This window comes from Tachypleus tridentatus, chromosome 12, assembly GCF_004210375.1.
Source record: "Tachypleus tridentatus isolate NWPU-2018 chromosome 12, ASM421037v1, whole genome shotgun sequence".
Classification (NCBI taxonomy): domain Eukaryota; kingdom Metazoa; phylum Arthropoda; class Merostomata; order Xiphosura; family Limulidae; genus Tachypleus; species Tachypleus tridentatus.
Window position 1 is genome coordinate 105,326,988 of NC_134836.1, and position 24,330 is coordinate 105,351,317.

At 34.2% G+C, this 24,330-nt stretch overlaps 1 protein-coding gene across 1 annotated transcript; it reads left to right on the plus strand.

Annotated features, from left to right (window-relative positions):
- Nucleotides 1-1,171: 1,171 nt before the first annotated feature.
- On the plus strand, nucleotides 1,172-17,251 carry LOC143234241 (uncharacterized). The gene is made up of 4 exons (XM_076471455.1): nucleotides 1,172-2,598; nucleotides 6,732-7,037; nucleotides 8,068-8,209; nucleotides 15,828-17,251. The coding sequence occupies exons 1-4, from the start codon at nucleotides 2,291-2,293 to the stop codon at nucleotides 15,987-15,989; spliced, it is 918 nt and encodes a 305-aa protein (XP_076327570.1). The 5' UTR covers nucleotides 1,172-2,290; the 3' UTR covers nucleotides 15,990-17,251.
- The last annotated feature ends 7,079 nt before the right edge of the window (nucleotides 17,252-24,330 follow it).

The following is a 24,330-nucleotide window of genomic DNA, read 5'->3' on the forward strand; positions in this document are numbered from 1 at the left end:
ATACTACGTCATTGCAGTAACGTTTGGCTGTATGCAGTACAATTGACTCGTTTGCGTATTTATGCAACAAGTGCAACATCATTTATGGTTACATTAGATATAACAGTAGGAGATAAACACACTTTTAACATGATCTGTGTATTAATTAAACTAGTATATCATCACATGTGGTTCTGTTGGATACATCAGTAGTGCATGAATTTACCCGATGATGGAGATTATAATGGATTGGAAGATTTCATTATTTTAATGTCAGTGTGTTTGATAATCTCATTTATCTTTAATCCTAAGATTAATATGTACTGTTAATAGCGTATGTTTCTATTTCCTTATTTTTAAACTGTAGAGATATAAGAATTAGAAAGAAACCATTATAACCAGAAACTGTTTAAGTGTATCATAATATTTACACTGTAAAACCTAAGTTCGAAATATTTCAAATGAAAAATATTGAATCGTGGAAAAAATAGCATTGGGTTATTAAAACTTCAATTCAAAACATGGATTTTAACTTCTATAGGTAAAAAGTACCAAGTGACATCAAAGTTAGTTGAAATATATACTCACAAACATTATTTTCTTGGCACTTATATGTACTAGTTTTTACCAAATGTTGGTTATTTTTTTGCTGATGTCGGGAATATATGGTATGCAGCAGTATATGGTTTCGTGATTTTTTTTTAAATCGTGGAGCATATTACTTTGTTAGCTGATTTTGCTTTTTGTATAGGTGTGTGCGTATAATGTTTTCTACCATTTGTGGAGGAATCTTATTGATGTTGATGAAGTATTGTTTTATTTTGTTTAATTTGTCGTTAATTTTATCTGGTGAGCATAGTTTTATGGCTGTGTTTATTTGGTTTCTTAGTACCTTGAGTTTTTGTTGTGTTTCGTGTGCTGAGTCCCAAGGAATGTATAGTGCAGTATGGATAACAAAAAAGCAAAATCAATTAACAAAAGTAAATATAAGCCACGATTTAAAAAAAAATCACTTATATGTAATGTTAAAATAATAAATAAATAATAGAAAAAACTTCGGGCACGGCATAGCTCGGTGGTTAAGGCACTCGACTCCTAATTAGAAGGTCATGGGTTGGAATTCCCGTCGCATCAAAGATGCTCGCCCTTTCAGCCGTATGAGCGTCGTAATGTTACGGTCACTTCCACTATTCATTGGTAAAAGAGTTGGCGGTGGGTGGCGATGACTAGCTATTTCCCTCTAGTCTTACACTGCTAAATTAGGGATGGATAGCGCACATAGCACTTGTGTAATTCTGCGCAAATTTCAAAAACAAACAGAAAACACTAATATTGATACACAGTTGAAAACATTCTTAAATTGTGAGCTCTACGTATTTCGACGTTTACCAAGTTATCGTTCAGATGATACGTTGAAACACGTTAAATTTACATTCTAGAAATGCTTTTAATTATGTATCCACACTAGCGTCATGTGTTCATTAATTATTATTTCACATATTCATGTTCTAGTATCATCATGCACAGAGTAATAAACCTTTCATTCTGTTTTTGCTTTCAGGTTTCAGGTTTCGTCAGACATGACTTATTATATGTGATGAAATATTCATACTAAATGCTCAAAACCATATCATATCCAATTAAGATGTCATATCTTACACATTGAAAATCCCTAGTGTTTAAAATGTCAGAGTAGTTAGATCATAATGTTGCAGTTCAGATGATTGTAGCCTTCTGTCATCCTGCCCTTTGAACTTTGTGACCTTATGCCATGATTGGAGTATTTTACTTTGCGAAGATGGAATTTGGACATTTCTTTTACACCCTCGAATCTAACGTAAGTAATAATAGAGGTTTAACGTTTCTCTAGCACGCCCTCATATCTCGCATAATAATTTGTATTATTATAGGCTAAAGTTTCACGGTATAGTTGAAATAAATACCTGAAACAAGGAAATTAGTTTTTATTACTTTAGTCGCACCATAAGAACAATATCCATTAACATGTTTGCTCTTGTACAGTTATGAATTGAATTAATGGGTTGACTCACTTTTGTACAAATCAGTACTGAAATTCACGATCAAGTAGTAAACAAACAAACAAACAAAACACGTTAATATTTTATGTTATACGCGATTGCTGCTCAGGTCGCAGAATGATTTCTAACAAATTATCGTCCTCCATTTTATTTTTTCCCCTTCCCTTGCTTTCATATTTTCTTTTTCAGTTTGCCCTCGTTCTCGTGACTTGTTCCATTTGCTGTTACAGTTTCCAGGATGGCAACCGTATCTTCCATCAAAATCCTCTTCAATGCCGCTAGATGAAGTTCCTAGATCTTCTGTTCCAACTAGTGCTTCTGCATTGCTCTCCTCTGATGAGCAATCCACGGTGCAAAGATGCAGGTCTGGACCCGGCCGTCTTGCATCGAATGACACTAGCGCCGCCACGCGGGCGACTAATAGTGTTCCAGAGATGAGCTCCAGTTTAACCATTCCTATGTCATGCTCGAGTCCATTTTGTCAGCCATCCCCTGGTGACGATATTCCTACACCATATCTAATACATCCGGGCCAGTCAGACGTAACTACTCTGGAAGCGAGAATAGATGCTCTCAGTAGGTAAGTAATTGTGGTCAACTTTCCTTTTACCCATGCATTTACGATCCTCTTTATTACCCAATCATTTAAATTGTCCAATAAGATAAAAGTGTTCATTCTAACTTAGCACATTACAGTGAAACGGCTAAATTGGAATAAGTGTATCACAATACTGTTTAAAATCGTGATGATTAGTTCGTATTCAATAAATTCATGTGCACGCGATTTTTGAAATGCCTTAATATAACATAACGACTAGGGATAACAAGGGACCTGTTGGTTCATCTCGGCTGCCCAATCCTCTAAACCAAACTAAAATTATTAAAAATATTTAAAAATACTTCTTCTCATTCATATATTTATTAAGCCTTCATTTTAAATTCATTCGAATTTACTGCCTTCACGACATCAGAAGGCAACCCATTCCACAGGCAAAACACCTTATTTAAAAAATAAAACTGTCTTAGCTGAAGACGGCTTTACCTTGCCTAAATCTACATTTGTGTCCCCTAGTTCTATAGTTATCGCTGTTAAGTATGAAAAATGTTGATGAATGAACATTATCAATTTGTTTTACTATTTATATGTAATCATTGAGTAATTGTAAAAACAATCGGGTATTTGAATAAATATAATGAATCGTGTTACTGAATGCATATTATGAATAATGTTTTTCTTAAGTAGTTGTGATAACTGTATCTAAGATAAAACTGAATAAGTTCTAAGGTCCTCTTTGAATACGCCATCTCATGTCACTGTTATGGTTTTTACTACACTTATTGTTTCGTGTGGTTGTTTTCACTAAAATATTTGCTTCGATATAGTTACGTTTTGGGCCCGACATGGTCAAGTGAGTTAAGGCGCTAGAATCGTAATTTGAGGGTCGTGGAAAGGCAGCTAGTCATCACCACCCACCGTCAACTCTTGGGCTACTCTTTCATCAACGAATAATGGGATTAACCGTCATGTTATAACGCTCCCACGGCTGAAAAGGCGAGCATGTTTGATGCGACGGGATATGAACCCGCGACCCTCAGACTACGAGTCATACGCCTTAATCCACGTGGCCATGCCGAGGCCAAGTTGGTTGGTATTTATCGTGAGGTCAGCACAGATTTAGAAAAAACTAACCGACAAAGTCCAGTTGGTTAGTATTTATCGTGTGGTCAATGGCAATTTAGCATTCAACCTCAGATATTAATTAATTAAACAACAGAAGCGTTATGCCTCGGTTCGACATTGGCATGTCAGATTTCACAGAAAGTATTGAAATATCAAGTTTTAAGAGCGGTTATCTAACTTACAGGATTTAGTATAGCAGTAGTTTAGGCCTGTAGTAAAAAATACATTTGTGTTAGTTTATTAAAGCAGTAAAATTTAATTTATGTTAGTTTATAACATTGATAAAATCTAATTTACACAGCGCTCGAGTTTTGGGTCTCGCTTTGAAAATATTATAACTTTGAAAGTGATCCTGTGTGCTAATTATTTAACCTGAATTTATGTTAACTTATAATGGTAAAGTTTAACTTATGTTAGTTTTATTACGTCGGTAGAGTCTAAGTTATGTTAGTTTTATTATGGCAGTAGAGCCTAAGTTATGTTAGTTTTATTATGGCAGTAGAGCCTAAGTTATGTTAGTTTTATTATGGCAGTAGAGCCCAAGTTATGTTAGTTTTATTATAGCAGTAGAGCCTAAGTTATGTTAGTTTTATTAAGACTGTAGAGTCTAAGTTATGTTAGTTTTATTATGGCAGTAGAGCCTAAGTTATGTTAGTTTTATTATGGCAGTAGAGCCTAAGTTATGTTAGTTTTATTATGGCAGTAGAGCCTAAGTTATGTTAGTTTTATTAAGACTGTAGAGTCTCAGTAACTTGTTAAATTGATACATGATCGACAGTGAGCAAATGCAATTAAAAACTTATCATACAACGATATGAGAGTTAGATCAGTATTTCCAAATTTATCATGTGAAATAAAGAGTTTGGAAGCAGTAGAATACAGCCTGTTTCCAAACTTCAGTACTGATCACCCCCCCCCCCTTTAGGCACACTAAAATATGTCATTTACCCACGAGTTTGAACTCGTGCAGATATCCGATACATTTTGATTTTTTTTCAGTTATATATTGGTAACAAATTAAAAACATTTGTTTGGACAAAAGCAAAATATAACATTACTTTAAGCTCAAGTTCAAATGAGAACAAATTTAGACTTTTTAAAAGTGAGTTCATTTGCCATAAAACCACAAAATAACGTGACAGTGTGTATGTGTGTATATATATACAAGACCGTAATTTATCAGTTGAAATGTTTATCATCAGACGACGTGTATATATGCACTTATAAAACTGTACTTTTGAATTAAAGTATTTATTACCACTTTGTTACAGAAGTTGACTCTTACATAAACATGAAATGATGCTTTGAGGTTTACAGATATGAATATTTGAACATTCTTGTGTTCCAAATAATCGTACCTGTACGATTATTAATTTTGGAGAAATTTCCCACACTACACGATGTTTATTTGAATGTGTAAATCAGTTTTAACGAAAAACACAAAATTCAATTTGATACTGTGATTGCGACTTGTACAGTCATTAAATTAGAAGTCTGAATTTTAACGTTCTCTACTATTATATGTAAAAACGGCTCGTTTGGGTTGAAAAAATTTTTTACGTAGCGGAGTGAACAGTGTTTCGACTTTCTTCGGTCATTGTCAGGTTCACAAAGAAAGAGAGAGGTAACTGACCGGAAGCTGACCACGTGTTTGAAAGGGGTTGTGTAACTGAGTGTCGGAATGTAGAGGGCGGGCTTAGATGTTTGAATATATAATTTTATATTATTTATTTTTTTATTATTATTTATTATATTAATTTTTAATATAGGTATAAAGGTGTTCTTTTGTATTGGTTTATTTTGGGGTTAATTTGTTGTATAAGTAAGGCTTCTTTAATTTTGCGTTTGTTTATGTTTGTTTCTTTATTTAGTATTTGAGTGTTTTCTGTGGTTATGTTTTTACATATATATTTCTCTACAAGCGGGTTTTCTCGACATCACTGATTATCCTCTACTATTAATAAATTACCGACAGTTTTCTACCCTGCACTATTATTTGGAAGAATAAAGTAAGGTGTTATGATTTTTAGAGTTAGTAATATTGTACGTAATTACTTTGTGTGTGGCCAGGAGGATAGGGCACTTGACTCGCAACGTTAGGGTCACGGGTCTGAATTACCGTCCCACCAAATATGTTCGTTCTTTAAGCCTTGGGGGCGTTATATGTTACGGTCAAAGAGTAACCCAAGAGTTAGCGGTGGATGATGATGACTAGCTGCTTTTATTCTAGTCTTACATTGCTAAATTAGGGACGGCTAACGCCGATAGCCTTGGTGTAGCTTTGTACGAAACACAAACCAAAGCAAAACAAAATTTATATGGATACTAGTTTCAACATTTTACAATGTTGGACTGAAGAAGGCATGCAAAATGTCAACACTAGTGTCCATATAGAGTTGGTATTGCTTGTTATACTTGTGTACACTTAGATTGTAAATGTTTGTACACATTACGTTTCATGGTTAAAAACTGGTTATTAAAGAACAAATGACATATTTTCTACGAAATGATACACAGGGTGTTTCTACAAAAGTACTTCATACTGGCCTTTTTAAAAACAGTTTTTACCCATTTGTTTAACACAAGTATTCTTTGTTTTTTAACATATTTTAAGATATGTAATTTTCTTAATACACATTCAAAAAGGTAACAGAATAGTTAAAGCGAGCTCCCAGTGGCTCAGCGGTATATCTGCGGACTTACAACGCTAAAAATCAGGTTTCGATACCCGTGATAGGCAGAGCACAGATAGCCCATTGTGTAGCTTTGTGCTTAATTCAAAACAACAACAGAAGCGATTCTAATTAAAATTATAAAATGTTAATCATATCTGCAGTGTTTATAAGTTAATGTTTCCAGTCGTTTCTTATTCACTTATTGTTTTTTTTTATAGCATAAGTCCTTATGCCTGGGTCTTACACCGCTAGAAACCAGGTTTCGATACCTGTTTAGCAACGTTTTAACTTCTCACTAACGTAATGATTGTAATATCTACAGTAATGATTAACTTTCATTTCTTTTCAACAATTTAGGCAAGTTCAAAATCTAGAAGCTCGTGTTACCACGGATTTGCAAATGATAATGCAACATTTGTCACAGCTTGTCGAACTCTCCACTGTTTCTTCCGCGGTATTACCAACAGATGGCGAAACTGTTGCACGGCCTGTTACAGAAATGACACTGCAGTCGTTACAGAGACCAAGTTCTCTTCAAAGTCGACTTGCTTTAGATCGAATAAAAAATAGACCTTTTAGAAAAGCTATCAGTTTACAGTGTACTCCTTCACCTAAGGAGGACCTCAAAGTTAAGCCTTCGTCACGAAGTCTGGATCTAGGCAGGTTAGTAAAGAAAAAAAACAAACAATAAATTTGCATTAATCCAATTTCCAATTTTACATCTTTTCTGCCATAAGAAAAGTTAATAATATTTTGGTCTTTAGTGTGAATTTCTGTGTGTAGTAGTTTATTAAAATCACAGGAAATAAATGTTAGTTGTTGTTTTTTTGGTATGTAGAAAAGTAAAACAAACAATAACAATAAAATTCTCTTGTAAGTTACAAATCATTGTGCAGTACTAATTACAAGACCAGTGGAAGTACCACCTCATGCCAGAGTTAATTATGACACAAAGTTTAACGCACTTGTAAGAAACGTATACAAATTGAGGTACATTTAAACTGTGGGTTTTAATTAACTTCCTGGAAAAATCGTTATGCAAATAGAAATATTGTTCTAGTCTTTGCATGTTTTAATGGAGAGTTTGACGTCACTGCACTCGCCACTGTTGTTGAAATAAGCTGATTTTTAAGTACTCATGGCCCGGCATGGCCAAGCTTGTTAAGGCGTGCGACTCGTAATCTTTAGGTCGCGGGTTCGCATCCCCGTCGCGCTGAACATGCTCGCCCTTTCAGTCGTAGGAGCGTTACAATGTTACGGTCAATCCCACTATTCGTTGGTAAAAAAGTAGCCCAAGAGTTGGCGGTGGGTGATGATGACTAGCTGCCTTCCCTCTAGTCTTACACTGCTAAATTAGGGACGGCTAGCACAGATAGCCCTTGAGTAGCTTTGTGCGAAATTCAAAAACAAAACAAATTAAGTACTCATATCCGGTTTAATTTATAAATTTCATGGTTCAACAAGTTTTAACTTTTCAGTGTAAGTCATCAGACATAAGTTCATGCAATGCATAACGCAGGATAATTAATTGTTACGACTTTTGGTTCCGAGCTAATTTTTTTTCCCCATATTTCTGTTTTGAACGTAAGGTTTGTCTATTGTATAATCAGAAGAGTCGAATAGTTTGCGTTGGAAATGTGTGATATTAATTTTGAAAACAACCTTTCAATTATTTTTTTTGTTTCATTTGCAGGTCTTTAGAAGAGCCATTGCTCGAAGATGATACTCACCTGATCTCATCGGAACCGCCTGAGACTCAGTGCTCTGATCAGCACACCAAATCGCCATCTACCGTGCATGAAGAAACTCAATATCAGCCTGACAGTTGGAATCAGGTGGGCATGTTAAGCTTGCCAGTTTTAGCAATTTTTATACAAGCAGTTATAACTAACAATCCCATGTTTTAGCTTCACTGTTATAACTAACAATCCTATGTTTTATCTTTACTGTTATAACTAACAATCCCATATTTTAGCGTCTCTGTTATAACTAACAATCCCATGTTTGAGCTTCACTGTTATAACTAACAATCCCATATTTGAGCTTGACTGTTATGATAAACAATCCTATGTTTGAGCTTGACTGTTATGACAAACAATCCCATGTTTTAGCTTCACTGTTATAACAAACAATCCCATGTTTTAGCTTCACTGTTATAACAAACAATCCCATGTTTTAGCTTAACTGTCTTCTTCTGGTACACTTAGTAACACAAATTTTGTTCCTGGATAGTACGTGTTATTTCTTAATTGCTTATGTTGTAAAAGTACAGAAAATGGCCATTATTCCCTTCAAACTTTGCTTTTGTGACCTGGATAATGAAATTTCTAAATTAACTTATTTTCAATGTAAAAACGGGTAAATTTGCACATTTTCATTTACATGAGGTCTGAATAAAACAAGATATGAATCAAGATTTATATGTATTTACACTAAAGTTATACAAAAATGTTTATAAGTGAGTAGTTTTTATAGATTTCAGACTGTAACGTAAATCACTTTGACGTATCAGCCCCCAAATATGGTCTCCCATCATGTTTTCGTTATACGCTCCCAGGTCACAAAAACAAAGTTTGAAGAGAAAAATAGGTCTTTTCCATTTACTTTAGGCATAAGTAATTGGGAAATAACACTTTCTGTCCAGGAACAAGAAAAAAGTAAATAGTGTAATTTTACTACTTCTGCAGTATCAGATGTTTTCTTCAGTTGACAAAAAATATATAATAAAATAAAAAGAACATATTTGACACCTTATAAGTGGAAAACAAACAGAAGGAAAGGACAACGAGAAATATCCAGATCCTATTTATATTCTTCTTCATATTAATTAATAAGTCCATTAGTTAATTAATTATATCTCCCTCTCTGCTATTTATTAACATTGAAAAGAAATCATTGCGTTATTAAAACCATTAGTCTGATTTTTATATACCTACAGATAATAAATCTTAAGAAATGTAATCTCTCGTTTTAATATCTAGGTATTTATGTGGGCAGTGTTTTCAGGTTAAATACTGTCACGTGTAGAACAGATTAATTGAAACATACTCACCCAAAATGATCCGATCTTCCCTTTAACCTGTCCAGCTTTAAAGAACTTGACATATGTTGGTTTCAAACTTGGTCGTAATGTTTGTTGTCCGTGTAACTGTTAAATTGTGATATTGATTTGTAATAAAATATCACTTGTGCTCCTGTGATGCCAGTAGAAAGCAAAACGTGGAATGATGATGTTGAAACCACAACTTGCTTTATATAGTTTTTAATGCGTGTGTGTATTTGTTAGACAGTGAAAGATGCTATTATATTTACGGATTAATATATGATTTTAGACTTGGAATAGATATGGTGATGCTGAAGGTTTATTTTCCGTTTGTTGTCAGCTTTTCTTACATAAAACTTTTAAAAGTTTTGTTTATGTAACAGCATAGCAAATAGTACTGCACTATAATAAACAACACCAAGTTCATTATACCAATAAAAGTTTTACTTATCGATAATTCCTTATTTAAATTTTCAGTAAGATCGACTGTCTTCACGGTTTTAACTACTAATTCAGTGGTTTAGACTAATAGAAAAACTGAAACTGCTTTGATCTATATACTCAAGGCATTCTAGCAAAGACTATTTAATACGTTACGGTATTCAGATACGACAGGTAAGTATCAGGTTTTTACAATATACTGCAAACTTTAGGACAAGTTAAGTATGGAATAAATAAACCACACAGTAAACGTAAAAAAAAAAAGCAACTTAATTTAATGAATAACAAAATTACACTTACATACACAACAACGAAAACTTAGTTTTATGTTTTCACCTGAACTGGTTGGCTTATTTTTATGAATTAAAGACTGTACCTCGTTGTTGGAGCCCCCCAGTGGCTCAGCGGTATGTCTGCGGACATACAACGTTAAAAACCAGGTTTCGATATCCGTGGTGGGCAGAGCATAGATAGCCCATTGTGTAGCTTTGTGCTTAGCTCAAAACAACAACAACAATCGTTGTTGGAATAGGTAGGAAGTACGTCTATACTATAGGAAAGCAAGAGTATTACTGTAGAAGAAGTGATCGAGCATTCTAATGTGAAATATTCGAACCTGTGTCAAAACTCGTCCTCCTTCTGCATCATGGGAAATAAACTTCCCAAATTATATGAGTATGTAAAAGCCATGGTACCGTCCCTTGATGTGAGTACAAGCTGCGTTCCGAGGTGACACTGAAATAGGTTTAAGAAAGTATAAGCCATTATTGAACGGTCGTTTGAATTCAATATAGAACAAAGTATTAAAGCACACATGAGTTATTTTCTAAATATATAAGGGTAAGATATACAAATTCATTCATTTCTGATTCTCCCTCTTTTGCTATATTTGTATTATTCGAACGAATATTAGAATTATGCACTAAAGCTTGTATTAAAAGTTTCCTTAATAAAGTCGATACTTCTGATATCACCTTTTCAGAACAAACACACACAAAGACATCACATTTTCATACTCTCAAACGGAAGGTAGCTAACCGTATTTCACGTGAAGACTTAGTCAGTATAAGCTAAATAAAACAAACCAAAACTATTAAGCTAAAATAAACTGATTACAAAACCAAGTCCCCAAATTGTAATAAATACAGATTTAACTGAAGTTACATATTAAATGCTGGCTGGAACTACTAAATGAAGGTTAAGTCAAAAGTAAATGAAAATTAAACTAGATGCATTAATGAAGATAAAACAACAGTAAGATGAATGGCGCAACTGGTGAACTTAACGAAATCTTCAGTTGGCTAAAACTGACCATGATTAAATAAATATCCTGAATACAAAACGTAAACGAAAATCACAAAAATACCTCCCCTTCTTCAGTGAGTCAGCGCTAAGCTTCTGGACTTATCGGGGCTCTATTACCGGTCATAGGCACTTTCCACTAAACCAATAACAAGAAAAGTAAAACAGGTTTAAGTATAAGTTGAGTCATAAGGAACTAAACAACGTTCTAAAGGAAATTCAATGGGATATATATGTATACTGAACAGAATAGACGGCATACTGAACTAGAAGTGGAATTAGAACTAAAGGTGAAATCAGAGCCATAAATAAAACTGCTGATAAAATTACAAACGATATGAAGTGGACGGGATACAAAATACACTACAGCCTTAAGTCAAAGTTAAATAACCCAAGATTATAGGAAATAAAGTACGAAACCAATTATAATGTTGCAGAGAAAATTAAGTTACGTTTTACACATAAGCGCAGAATAAGTTAAGTTTGGCTATGTCAAAAAAATAACGCGCGATAAAAAGAATACAACTGCGCAACTGAACATAGAATTTGGAGTTATGAAATAAAGTAAGCTCAACTTAAAAGTGAATTAAAGATAATGCAAAGATACCTGTAAAGTTACATACAATATTTATATAAACTTTCAAAGTATACACAGAGTTCCCAGGGACTAGGGAATGTTTGTTTGTTTTTGTGTTTTTTTTTTAATTTCGCACAAAGCTACTCGAGGGCTAGCACAGATAAGACTAGAGGGAAGGCAGCTAGTCATCACCACCCACCGCCAACTCTTGGGCTACTCTTTTACCAACGAATAGTGGAATTGACCGTCACATTATAACGCCCCCACGGCTGAAAAGGCGAGCATGTTTGGCTCGACGGGGATGCGAACCCGCGACCCTCAGATTACAAGTCGCACGCCTGAACGCGCTTGGCCATGCCGGGCTCAACCTAGGAAATGAAACATGTCTTCCGCATATCTTTGTCTTTAGGTAAGAAACTTCAACCTGAAAATTATAACTTTCACAAGTTTCTGGTTTGTTACTCTTCTACTGGTACTTCCAATTACAATCTGTGGCACAGTGCACAAACCTCTGTTCACTGGTACCAGCTTTAAGCCTACTTTCGATGAAGTTTTCAGGAACCAACTCTTGGAGGTCGTGAGGTTTACTTCATGACTTTCTCACCAGGGGGAGAGGCTTTCTTGCTGAATTGACAAGAGGTGGCTACTTCCTTGTTTCTTATCACTGGAAACACCTTCTTATAATTATTAATTAGTAATATTGCTAGATATGTAAATTAATATCCATTCTATGCGACACCAGCTAAACCACTGTGAAGCACTTCTCCATCAAACACTTGTAGACTATAGCTTTTAAAAGCCAGTGGCAGACGATTCATATGGCTAGGATGAGATCATTGTGGTAGTCGTGTCCGCGATTATTGACATTGTAATTTTTGTCTCATTCTTACATTAGTTGGCATATTCCCATCAGTGGCACTTGCGCAGGATCTATCAGAATTGCTTCCTTCTATACTATGGAGTTGCTTGTAGTGATAAAAAATTGGCAAACTTGGGAAGTCCTTTGGTGAGCTAGATGTCATCCTTCATTCTTCAAGGATTGTGTAGTCAGACCACCGGGATATCATAACCAAAAGCGAGATGGTTACTATTTAATATTCTCAAATTAGCAAACTTGGGAAGTCCTTTGGTGAGCTAGATGTCATCCTTCATTCTTCAAGGACTGTGTAGTCAGACCACCGGGATATCATAACCAAAAGCGAGATGGTTACTATTTAATATTCTCAAATTAGCAAACTTGGGAAGTCCTTTGGTGAGCTAGATGTCATCCTTCATTCTTCAAGGATTGTGTAGTCAGACCACCGGGATATCATAACCAAAAGCGAGATGGTTACTATTTAATATTCTCAAATTAGCAAACTTGGGAAGTCCTTTGGTGAGCTAGATGTCATCATTCATTCTTCAAGGATTGTGAAGTCAGACCACCGGGATATCATAACCAAAAGCGAGATGGTTACTATCTAATATTCTCAGATTTATATATCAAGATTAAGGGTTGAAAATGACAAGTAAATGTAACTTGACTAATTCAGACGATCACTTAGCATTGTAAGGTTACACGTGAACTTCCAACCACGCTTCAACCTAACCTTTTCTAATAAAACGTTTTTGTTTGTAGTCAAGCACAAAACTACACAATAGATTATTTGGGCTTTGGCCATAACTGGTGTCGAAGCCCGATTTTGAGCGCTATAAATCCGCAGAATACTGCTATGCCACTGGGAGGCCTCATAAAAAGTCGTCAACACATGTAGTATAAATTTTGTATTTTATAGTAAGTATAACAGATGCAATACCTCATGCATTACACGAATGTACTTGTTTAAAATACTATTAACCACTCAATCCTCAAGAGAGTCGAATTTGCAATGAAATAAATGGCATTAAAGTACTCCTCATCCAGAAGTTATAGGGCGTCGAACACTGGACTGTCCAGACTCGTCATCAGACACTGCAATAACTGTATCTGAATTTATTCATTCTAAGATACAATTGGCCTGAAATTATCGAGAAAATAGACCACATTTTCTTTCAATTTCTTTAAAAACCAGCGAGTTTTTCCGTTTCAGATCGTGGTCCCAGTTGAACAGTGTTGTAAACAGGTACTAGCTACCTGTGTGTATAGTACTGTGCAGTTGAGACACTGTCAGTATTTAAAGGAAGCTTTCAGCCTCTTCCAAAATTCCTTAAACATGCACATCCTAATGAATTCAGTGTCCTTGGGTGTGATGAACTGTTGAATGAAGCGATTTACAAGGATGTGCACCATTTTTCAATTGTTCATCAACCTCAGCTGCCACAAATTGACTTAGAGAATAGTCAGTGTGCGTCATTGGCCTGGAAGACCCCTGACTGCTTCCCGTGTCCATAGTTTGTAACAATACTTTGGCTGTTCTACATGGTGGCACCATAAATATTCCTGATGGAATTAGTCTATAAAACACATTTCACCAGTCCTTCTGGTCAATGATGAATCTAGCAGTTGCCCGGGATAGTCAGCGATCATTGGGTGAAGGGAATGTTTGTAGTCTTTGTTTCATACTCAGATCGTGCTGTTACTTCATCTACGACTTCTCCCTCATTTCCATCGTAAGTTTTGTGTGGTCTCAGAAAGTATTCTTACATAATGATGAAGGTTTACCACTTCACAGCAAGCAAAGAGTCAAGTAAAACAAAATAAATATTCAAAACCAAATTTGCTCTAACAAATCCTTGGTCACAGGACCGGAATATAACATGGTAGCTTAATCTGGGATATTTGGGTACTACAACATTTAAGTACCAATTATTTACGATACACAGCAGGCCCTATTATATTAAGTATCAATTATGTACGATATACAGCAGGTTCTATTATATTAAGTGTCAATTATGTACGGTATACAGCAGGTTTTATTACATTAAATATCAATTATGTACAATATACAGAAGGTTCTATTATATTTAGTGTCAATTTTTTACGATACACAGCAGGTCGTATTAGAAAAGCATTAATTATATACGCTGTATAGCACGTTCTATTATAGGTACAGGATAAAATGAAAATACGGACCAAAGGTAAAAGAGGTAACACGAGTCAATAAATAATAAATCTCTATTCATACAACAAAGAAATGGACAGCTTGCCGTCTTTTATATTCAGTATTAAAGACTGCGTGTGATTTCTGTGATGTTGGAGCAAGTCTACGCCTTATGAAGTCAATAACAATGTTCATCTTGGTATATCATAAGTCTTAATAACATTTCCTAGCATCATATTCTACAAATGTAATTTACTTATGACTGATTTTTTTCATTATGTATTGAAATAAAATAAACCACAAATCGTATCAACTTGTACAATTTTCTGTACCACCATTTAGTTTGAGTAAGACGTAGCCGTCCCGCCCCCCGCTAGTACAGCGGTATGTCTCCGGATTTACAACGCTAAAATCAGGGGTACGATTCCCCTCGGTGGGCTGAGCAGATAGCCCTTTGTGGCTTTGCTATACGAAAAACACACACACACCTTGCCGTCCCTAATTTAGCAGCATAACACTAGAGGGAAGGGAGCTAGTCATCACCACCTACCGCCAACTCTTGGGCTACTCTTTTACCAACAAATAGTGGGATTGACGGTCACATTATAACGCCCCCACGGCTGAAAGGACGATAATGTTTTGGTGCGACAGGGATTCGAACCCGCGACTCTCGGCTTACGAGTCGAACGCCTTAACCCACCTGGCCATGCCGGGCCCGTATTGCTTTAAATAAACAATTATTAGTTTTAATCATTGTAGGTTTATGTGGCTAATTTTCTAAAGATAAAATTTTTTGAGCCCATATGGGCTAGAACAAGTTCGTTTGTGTTCTTCAATACACATGGAAAAAGATAATTAATGCACAAACATTATGAAAGGTGTGCTAGTGAATTTTTTGGATAACCATTCTAATATCTTCTGAACGAACAGAATTGCTGTGTGGAAAGAGTAGGTGCGAAAATTTGGACATCAAATACCTAATACATAAGTGTCAAATATAGGTCGTACCTAATACATAAGTGTCAAGTATATGTAAATTTATGTATTCATAATTTCTTTCTCACCCCTAGCCTCAACCGCAGGTGATCCAGCCTGTTCAAAGTTCAAGAACTCAGAGTGATATGCGACTTGTGAAAGAGGAACATTTACTAGCTCCACCTGGTGGTACTTTATCAACTTCTAAAGAAATAGACTTAAAGTCCTCCACTGATTCAAAGACTTCAGACGTGTAAATATGTATAGACGTTTACCTCTCGATCTATTTTTATATCGTTCCAAACCAGTAAATGACAAGTTAAGTTTTTGTAAAGACTAGTTTACTAATGTGTATATTATCTCATGCCGGTGGCTGACGACATAATCGATACGAGTACAGAAAGAATTAAATTATAGATTAACATCGACGTCATTCGGATGTTGATGCATCTTGGTGCTAAGATCAAGTAGAAATAGTACTGGGGGACAGATCGAATAGCAACTGATTTGGTTGACTTTTAGGAAACAAAAAAAAATTCTCAATAGGAAATGTAGTCAAAAAGATGTTAGAAAAGCGAAGTGAGTGAACATTCTCAGGTTGAAATCCAGGAAAACTATTTCCTCAGTCCCATAGGATATTTCAAGTAACAAAGGGTTGGGTCAAGAAGCGTCTTCAGATGAATGGAAAAGGTCAGTTAGTGGTGTCTGTCAGTGTCAACAAGTGGTTCAGCAACTTAAATAACTGAATCTCCTCATACGTTCTAGTCTTTTGTAGGTTGAAAACCATGTTGTTTCACTCCATATGAAAGTTTACAAATACGTCTCGGTTCAGTTGACGTTGCCGGTTGTCCTGTTAGAAAACAAAGAGTGAGCACAGGAGACTTTTAAACACCGTATTCGTATCTAGTTGCACTAGTCGATTTTCTGTTGTATTTTTGTGTTTCATATTTTCGTTCATAGAAAGACAAGTTCTTTGTACATTTCTTCACGCTGCGTTCTCAGGGAAACGGAGGAACTCACATTTTGGTTGCAATATTTTGAAACTAAAGAATTGCGCCTTGTAATAATTTTAATATCTTCTGAAGATTTGTCTTTGTTATATCATAGATTTTCTCGAGCAGTTCAACTTCTTAAAGAAGTCTCGGGAAGAAATGTTTTATTGTACAAAAATCCTTTCTCTCTCGGTTAAAATATCAAGGAATTAGCGGTGATACTTTTTGTTTTTTAATAAACAAAACTGCTTCTTAAAGCTACTATAGGTAACGTATGATGCTAAAGATGGTAACCATTAGCGATGAATAACACTTTATCAATAATGTTGTACACCGCAGAAAGTACGTTTTATAATTTTATCAGCCTTTTAATGCTCGTTGTACTATTATGTTATTGTCCATTAAGACGTGAACACCTCTACTTCCATCGATAGGAGTGCCCTCTAGCGACGTTTAGAGAACTCTAAGAAAATTTCGACTGCAGCAGCCTTCATTGATCAAAGACTTCAAAAAAAAAAAAAAAAAAAGCTAGAGCAAAACAGCTTATCTACCAAGACGGTGAAAAGATACTTCTGGATATTTGACTTAGTTTTTCATAATAAAAGCTGTGATTCATAATAAGTCCATATTTATAATGTATCCTTCTTTTTAGAAATAGTTTTTCACTTCTTTCTGCCTCTTTCCATAATCCGGCACCAAGTTTTTAAAGACCTTCGTCGAGCACTTATCTAGAATTAAACGTAAGATGCACATTCCTGTGCAAACTTGGATCAAGACATTCTAGTTTTGTGTTTCATTTAAATCAACTAGTATAAATAAAGATAGTTTTATTAAATGCTCATATTTAGCAAAATTTTCGAGAATATTTAGTTGATGGTTACAAAGGTTCAAAGGTCCGTTCTAGGATTTTCTTTTCTGTAATTTGAGCGAGTAAATACAAAATATTGGAGCGATTTTTTCTTGTAAAAAACTTTGCTATAATAAAATATGCCTTACCTCTATGATACTCTACCTTTTTATAACGATGTATGTCGAATTGTTCTTCCTCTGTGCAACATTGTAGCATGGACTTTTTTTTAACTTTTTTCTAGACACAACTGTGATAAAAACGTATCAAGAAAAAGCAAATTGTTACATCGAGTATCGATAAAATATAACCAAAAGATGGCCGCGCAGGCAATCTGTATTTTGACTTTATTTGGACCAAGTTTGCTAAATTTTACTTTGGTAAATAAAGCCCACCAGTGACTCAGCGGTATGTCTGCGGACTTACAACGCTAAAAACCGGGTCTCGATTTCCGTGGTGGGAAGAGCAGAGATAGCCCATTGTGTAGCTTTGTGCTTAATTCAAAACAACTTCATTTTTATATTATAAAAATGATTTATTATCGCCTATGAATATATTGCACGTGTTATGAAGATTCATTCAAACTATTATCTACTTTAAATTTAATAAAAACACTCACGTCTAGAAACATAGACCAGGTCAAAAATCACACGTGGAAACATGTACCTGGTGAAAATCAGGATTTGTTTGCTTTAAGGTAATTACTAGAAAGCAGCACGTGAATTCAATGTTCTTATTTAGTAAATTATGCTTTGTAATAAATACTGTTATAGTAGTGTAAACTCATCGCATGGCCTGAGGTGTCTTAGTTAAAGTTTGTTTGGTGTTTTGAATTTCGCGCAAAGCTACTCAAGGACTATCTGTTTGTAGCCGTCCCTACTTAAGTAGTGTAAGGCTAGAGGGAAGGCAGCTAATCATCATCACCCACCGCCAGCTCTTGGGCTACTCTTTTACCAACGAATAGTGGGATTGACCGTCACATTATAACGCTCCCACGGCTAAAAGGGAGAACATATTTGGTGCGACAGGGATTCGAACCCGTGGCCCTCGGATTACGAGTCGATAGCCTTAACCCACCTGGACATTCCAGGCTGCGAAATAAATAAAAATAATAAATGTCTAAATGACCTCCATGTTAAAAACAATGGTGTTTTCTGCAAGGAACACTTCAGAACAGGATACGTTTTAATCAAAGGAATACCAGAATATGAAGAAGAGATAAAATAGCTATAATAATAATATTGTACCACACAAACGTACTTTATTATAATAATAATAATAATATTGTACCACACAAACGTATTTTATAATAATAATAATAATATTGTACTACACAAACGTATTTTAGTATTATTATTATTATATTGTACTACACAAACGTATTTTATTATTCTAATAATAATAATATTGTATTACACAAATGTATTTTATTATAATAATAATAATATTGTACTACACAAACGTATTTTATTATTATTATTATTATATTGTACTACACAAACGTATTTTATTATTATAATAATAATAATATTGTATTACACAAACGTATTTTATTATAATTATAATAATATTGTACTACACAAACGTATTTTATTATTATTATTATTATATTGTGCTACACAAACGTATTTTATTATTATAATAATAATAATATTGTATTACACAAACGTATTTTATTATAATAATAATAATATTGTACTACACAAACGTATTTTATTATTATTATTATTATATTGTACTACACAAACGTATTTTATTATTATAATAATAATAATATTGTATTACACAAACGTATTTTATTATTATTATTATAATATCGTACTACACAAACGTATTTTATTATTATAATAATAATAATATTGTATTACACAAACGTATTTTATTATAATAATAATAATATTGTACTACACAAACGTATTTTATTATTATAATAATAATAATATTGTATTACACAAACGTATTTTATTATTATTATAATATCGTATTACACAAACCTTTTTTCATTATAAATGTGAAAAAAAACGACTAATGAATAAAAGAAAATTGATTTGGTGAAGGAAATTAGTTTAGTATGTATGCCACGTTACCAGGTTCTGTGATTGCCTTGTTAGCCGCGGTTTGAAATGCATGCGTTATTGTTGTAGTTACATTCAAAGTGCTCTGCTGTGGCTAGCATTAAGCTTGAGGAATTACAGATATAAAATTATGGATTAGTTTCCTGTAGTGGCCACTACACAACTGATTTATTGTGCAATTTCGTACTTAATAATCAAACAGTTCATTCAATGTAACACATTTTAAGTGTAATATCTATTCTTTGAAAATTGGATTGAAAAGATATTTCTAACTTGAAGCTGTAGCGACTGTGAACATTCCTAGAAATACATGTGAACACGACGACTGACCCTTAATACTTTGTGGAAATTACTTGGTGTGTCTTACGTAATGTGAGTTAACGAATGTGTGTGACAATAATTTGGATATCTGTCTGCTAAGCCTATTAGTATTGCACAATAGTGGCCAAGGGGTACGTCTGCGGACTTATACTGCTAGAAACAGAGATGGGCAGAGTACAGATAACCCTTTATGTAGCTTTGCGCTTTATAGCAAACAAACAAATCTATTAGTATTACTACAATGTTGAATTAAAATCAGTCTCCAGGTACTTCAGCCAACAGGGCTCTGATATGCTGCTTTAGAGCCAGCATAGAAATCTGAATCCTAACAACAATCCCTACTCAGATATTGATCTGTAAACATAAACATGAATTAAAATGGAGCTAATCAATTAAAAGATATGATAATTGTTGTTTCTATTTTGCTTTCATTGATTAAAAAAAAACCAGCCAGTAGTCAAAATTATGAAACATGAAATTGTGTTTATAAAGTTATAACCAGGTGCTATACGATCCTCAAGAGACGAGCGTTGTTTCTTCATAAAGCGACACCTATTGACATTATAAAGCTTTCGACTAAATCGTCAGGGTTAAGATGACCTTCCAATGGAAACTTTACTAACTGAAACTGTACAAAATAACATGAAAGTTAATTCTAACATTATTCTTGTCATCATAAAATTAAAATAAAGACACTAAATAATAGAATAAACTGTTCGTGTTTTTTACAGGCAATTGAATAAAACAGCAAAGCCAAAAATTTCCAACTGAAATACCTCGAGCATCCAGCACGTGAAAACTATCGTTCAAATAAAATTATGTTAACATGAAATTAGTGACATAGCCTAGTAATAAATAGAATAGACATTATGTGGTTATCTAAATTAGTGCCTCAATAAATGTTATTTTAATTTGAAGTAAATCAGATTTTCCACGTTATTAATGTGCTTTCTATCGAGATACCAGGTACAAAGCTGTGTTGAAAAATGTAGCAAATGCGATCAAAGGATTATTTATTAAAATTTATAGACTCTTTAATAAGTTAAAAACTTTCATTCTCAGCTCACGACGTTGATCTTACATGTTTTACGGGTCCAAATGTTGTGTAGTGGTTAGTGTTTGGGGATGTTTGTTGAGAAATCGTATTTCAAGATATAATGTAACTGAACAATTTGTGCACTTTTATCCTTAGACTGGGTAACAGTAAAAGTGGCAGTAAATTCCATTATTTGGCCCAAAACTCTCAAAAATATTTTTTTTGACAGCGGGTCATAGTGGCTGGCTGATTTTCCTCTGGTCTATTATTGAAAATTAAACGTGAATACATTCGAGTCTTACTGGTTTCTTACCTGGTCTCTTTATCACACAAATCCATAAGCTACCGTTCAGGCTGAATCATTTCATTTCCGATACACGTTTTGACTAATTGATAATTTTAAATTGTTCTAAATATCAACGATCTATGAGATAGAAACGCTCTTACAATTGATGGCCAAAGAATAAATATTAGCCATAGAAGCTGTTTTATCTGTAATGGAACTACCGTAGAACATGTTAGCAACGTTGAATTTATCTATTGTAACATTGTTATTTTCTGTAGATATCAAACCTTATACAGGATGAACAGCTCATGTTTTTTTTTTTGATTGAAGGTTATTTTTTTAATTTGCATGATTTTTTGTAAATGTTAAGTCCGTCTTTAAATAATTTTAGTTTTCAGTATGTTGTTAAATGTAGTACGTAAGAAGAGATGAAATTGTTGAAAGATGGCGCTGACTCTTCTGTCATAAAGAAATATGCTAAAGTGTTAAGATGCGCCTTTTGTTATGGTTTGAATTATTAAACCTTTTATTTGGCGACAAAAACGTCCTGAGCTCCCCAAAATAGTTGAAACCATTGGTGTATACTAATGTTATGTGTGTGTTGTAAATCAGTCAATTAATAAAATTACTAATTGTATCATCTTATTAAATTGAGACACTTTTAAAGTTATGGAGTCAATAACGTTTTGTTACATTGCTTATTAAAAGTTTATAAGACTGACATATGAAAGTAATGTTAGTAAGAAGCCAAAATACATGTGTCGTAATTTCATGTGAAATGTTGAGTTAAAGGCAGATGACATGCGCCACATGATAGTGAACCAAAAAGGTTCCTTTAAAACAAAAAGATCTGCGGAAGATGTTGTCATTTCTACCAAATGCTCTCTTCTTATTCTTCCTTCAGTTGAGTGTAGGTTTGTCATCCCACAAAACTTCACCAGACCCACATCTGTCCAAATGTCATCTTTGTTTCTCCACCTCGTTCAATGTTGTTCCTACATTTCCAACTATTTGTTTAATATTTTGTTCTAATCTCACCCTTAAGCTTCCTAACATAATATTCCCATTAATTTGTTTGTTTGTTTGTTTGTTTGTTTCGAATTTCTCGCAAAGCTACACAAGGGCTGTCTGAGCTAGCTTCCCTAATTTAGAAGTGTAAAACCAGAGAAAAGACAGCTAGTCATCACCATTCACCGCCAACTCTTGGGCTATTCTTTTACGAACGAATAATGGGAGTGACCGTCACATTATGACGCTGTCATGGTTCAAACGGCAAGCATATATAGTACATGATGGGGATTCGAATCCGCGACCCTCAGATTACGAGTCGAGTGCCATAACCACTTAGCCTCTTCCGATTGGTATTCACTTCATATATTTATCAGTGTTTGTCTTCATCCAAACATCTTACGTGCCTATACCACCTGTACTAGTTATCTATAAATACGATGACTGAATCAACTCCGAGATTTTGACTTATATCCTCATTTCTTATCATATCTGTAACTCAAAGCTGTCATCTCTGCTGTCTCTTTTATACTATTTCTTTTCTTGGTCAGTACTTATGCATCTGAGCCGAATATCAATAATGGTTTAGGTTTGATTTTATAAACGATAACTTTTACTTTTTCCATAAACAATACCATTATGTTAAACACTGAGAGTCTGATGACCCTCCTTGAGATAGCAGTAAAACTGAGAGAAGGTATCCAAAAGATGTTCTACTTTAACGTTAAATTCTTGGTGACTCCGTTACCAAACCTGTTTTCACAAGCTCTAAACGCCTGTTATGAGTTTAACAGCCAAACGTCTTATGTCACCAAAAACATACTCAGATAACTACTCCACCAGTTGGATCGAGCATTTGTTATGCTTCGTATTGTAACCTGTGCTGGAATTAAACACTTTCAGAAAAGTTCATCTGGACTTATCTGTGATCAACTATGTCACATGATAGATGCTAAGGTAAAACATACACCAACTACAACATAACGGATGTAGTTGATCTTTTGGAGACCCCAATGCTAGCAGTAAAAATATGCGTTTAAATGTCACAAGAATATATTAATCTGACTTGACTGGTAAAGTCTCTGTTTAATTTCTTCAGGATTCTGTCTCGAGGAGTGTCCGTATAAAATATGTGCAAACCTGCTTAACGGTTTTTTGCGTTAATACAGGAGCATAGTGCATAATTACCAACATACTATGCTCATCAGTTGAAGACAGCGAATATACATTTGTCGAATGTGTAGATGTGGAGAGGTGCCCTTAAATATATGATTAACTGGATAATGTTTTATATTTACACTAATACTCTTTTTCAAGCATACAGTAACTCAAACAATACCACAAATAAAACACACTAGGATGTTCCATAATCACACGTTACACAGGTGTGGTCATTCTTATAGATTTTACAGCTTTGGTCTAAAGAAATTTAGATTTATTACAGCCAATTATATTTCGTGGGCTATAGAAAATTTGCTCAAACCATGATGCACTTGTTTGTTTCGGAGAGAGAGAGGCATTTCCCTCTCTTTACTAACACCTATATATATATATATATATATAAGTATTGGCGCCAAATAAAGTTCATACTGGCGCCAAAGTAGAAATAAGTTTAGGAAATGTCACTGACTTAACCATATTAACAGATTCCTTGAAGTTAATTTTTAAAGTTCTTGTAATGTGACAAAAAATAGAAACTCGTTTAGATTATTAAAATACCAATGAATAAATTAAAGATAAGGGAATTATGCCGTATCTTCTTTAATATATTCATTTTTAGGATTTCAAAATAATATTACAAATCATGGTATAACACGAAAGCAGTAACCGAATTACTTTACTAAAGGAATCAACGTATCTTATATACGAGTTGCTCTGTAGTTGCCTTGTATAAACCTTCTTTAACTGTTAACCATAAGGATAACGCATACTTTCTCCTTCATTACCAGTGTTATCTTGTGACTTTTGTAAAAAAACAAACAAACAGTTGGTGTATGAAACTCGACGCTCAAAACAATAATTCGTATTACAAC

Excerpts from the sequence above, each read along its gene's own strand:
- LOC143234241 (XM_076471455.1), top strand. The coding sequence starts at position 2,291 with ATGCCGCTAGATGAAGTTCCTAGATCTTCTGTTCCAACTAGTGCTTCT. Across the intron at positions 2,599-6,731 it reads AGAATAGATGCTCTCAGTAG|GCAAGTTCAAAATCTAGAAG; the intron begins GTAAGTAATTGT and ends TCAACAATTTAG. Across the intron at positions 8,210-15,827 it reads AGCCTGACAGTTGGAATCAG|CCTCAACCGCAGGTGATCCA; the intron begins GTGGGCATGTTA and ends TCTCACCCCTAG.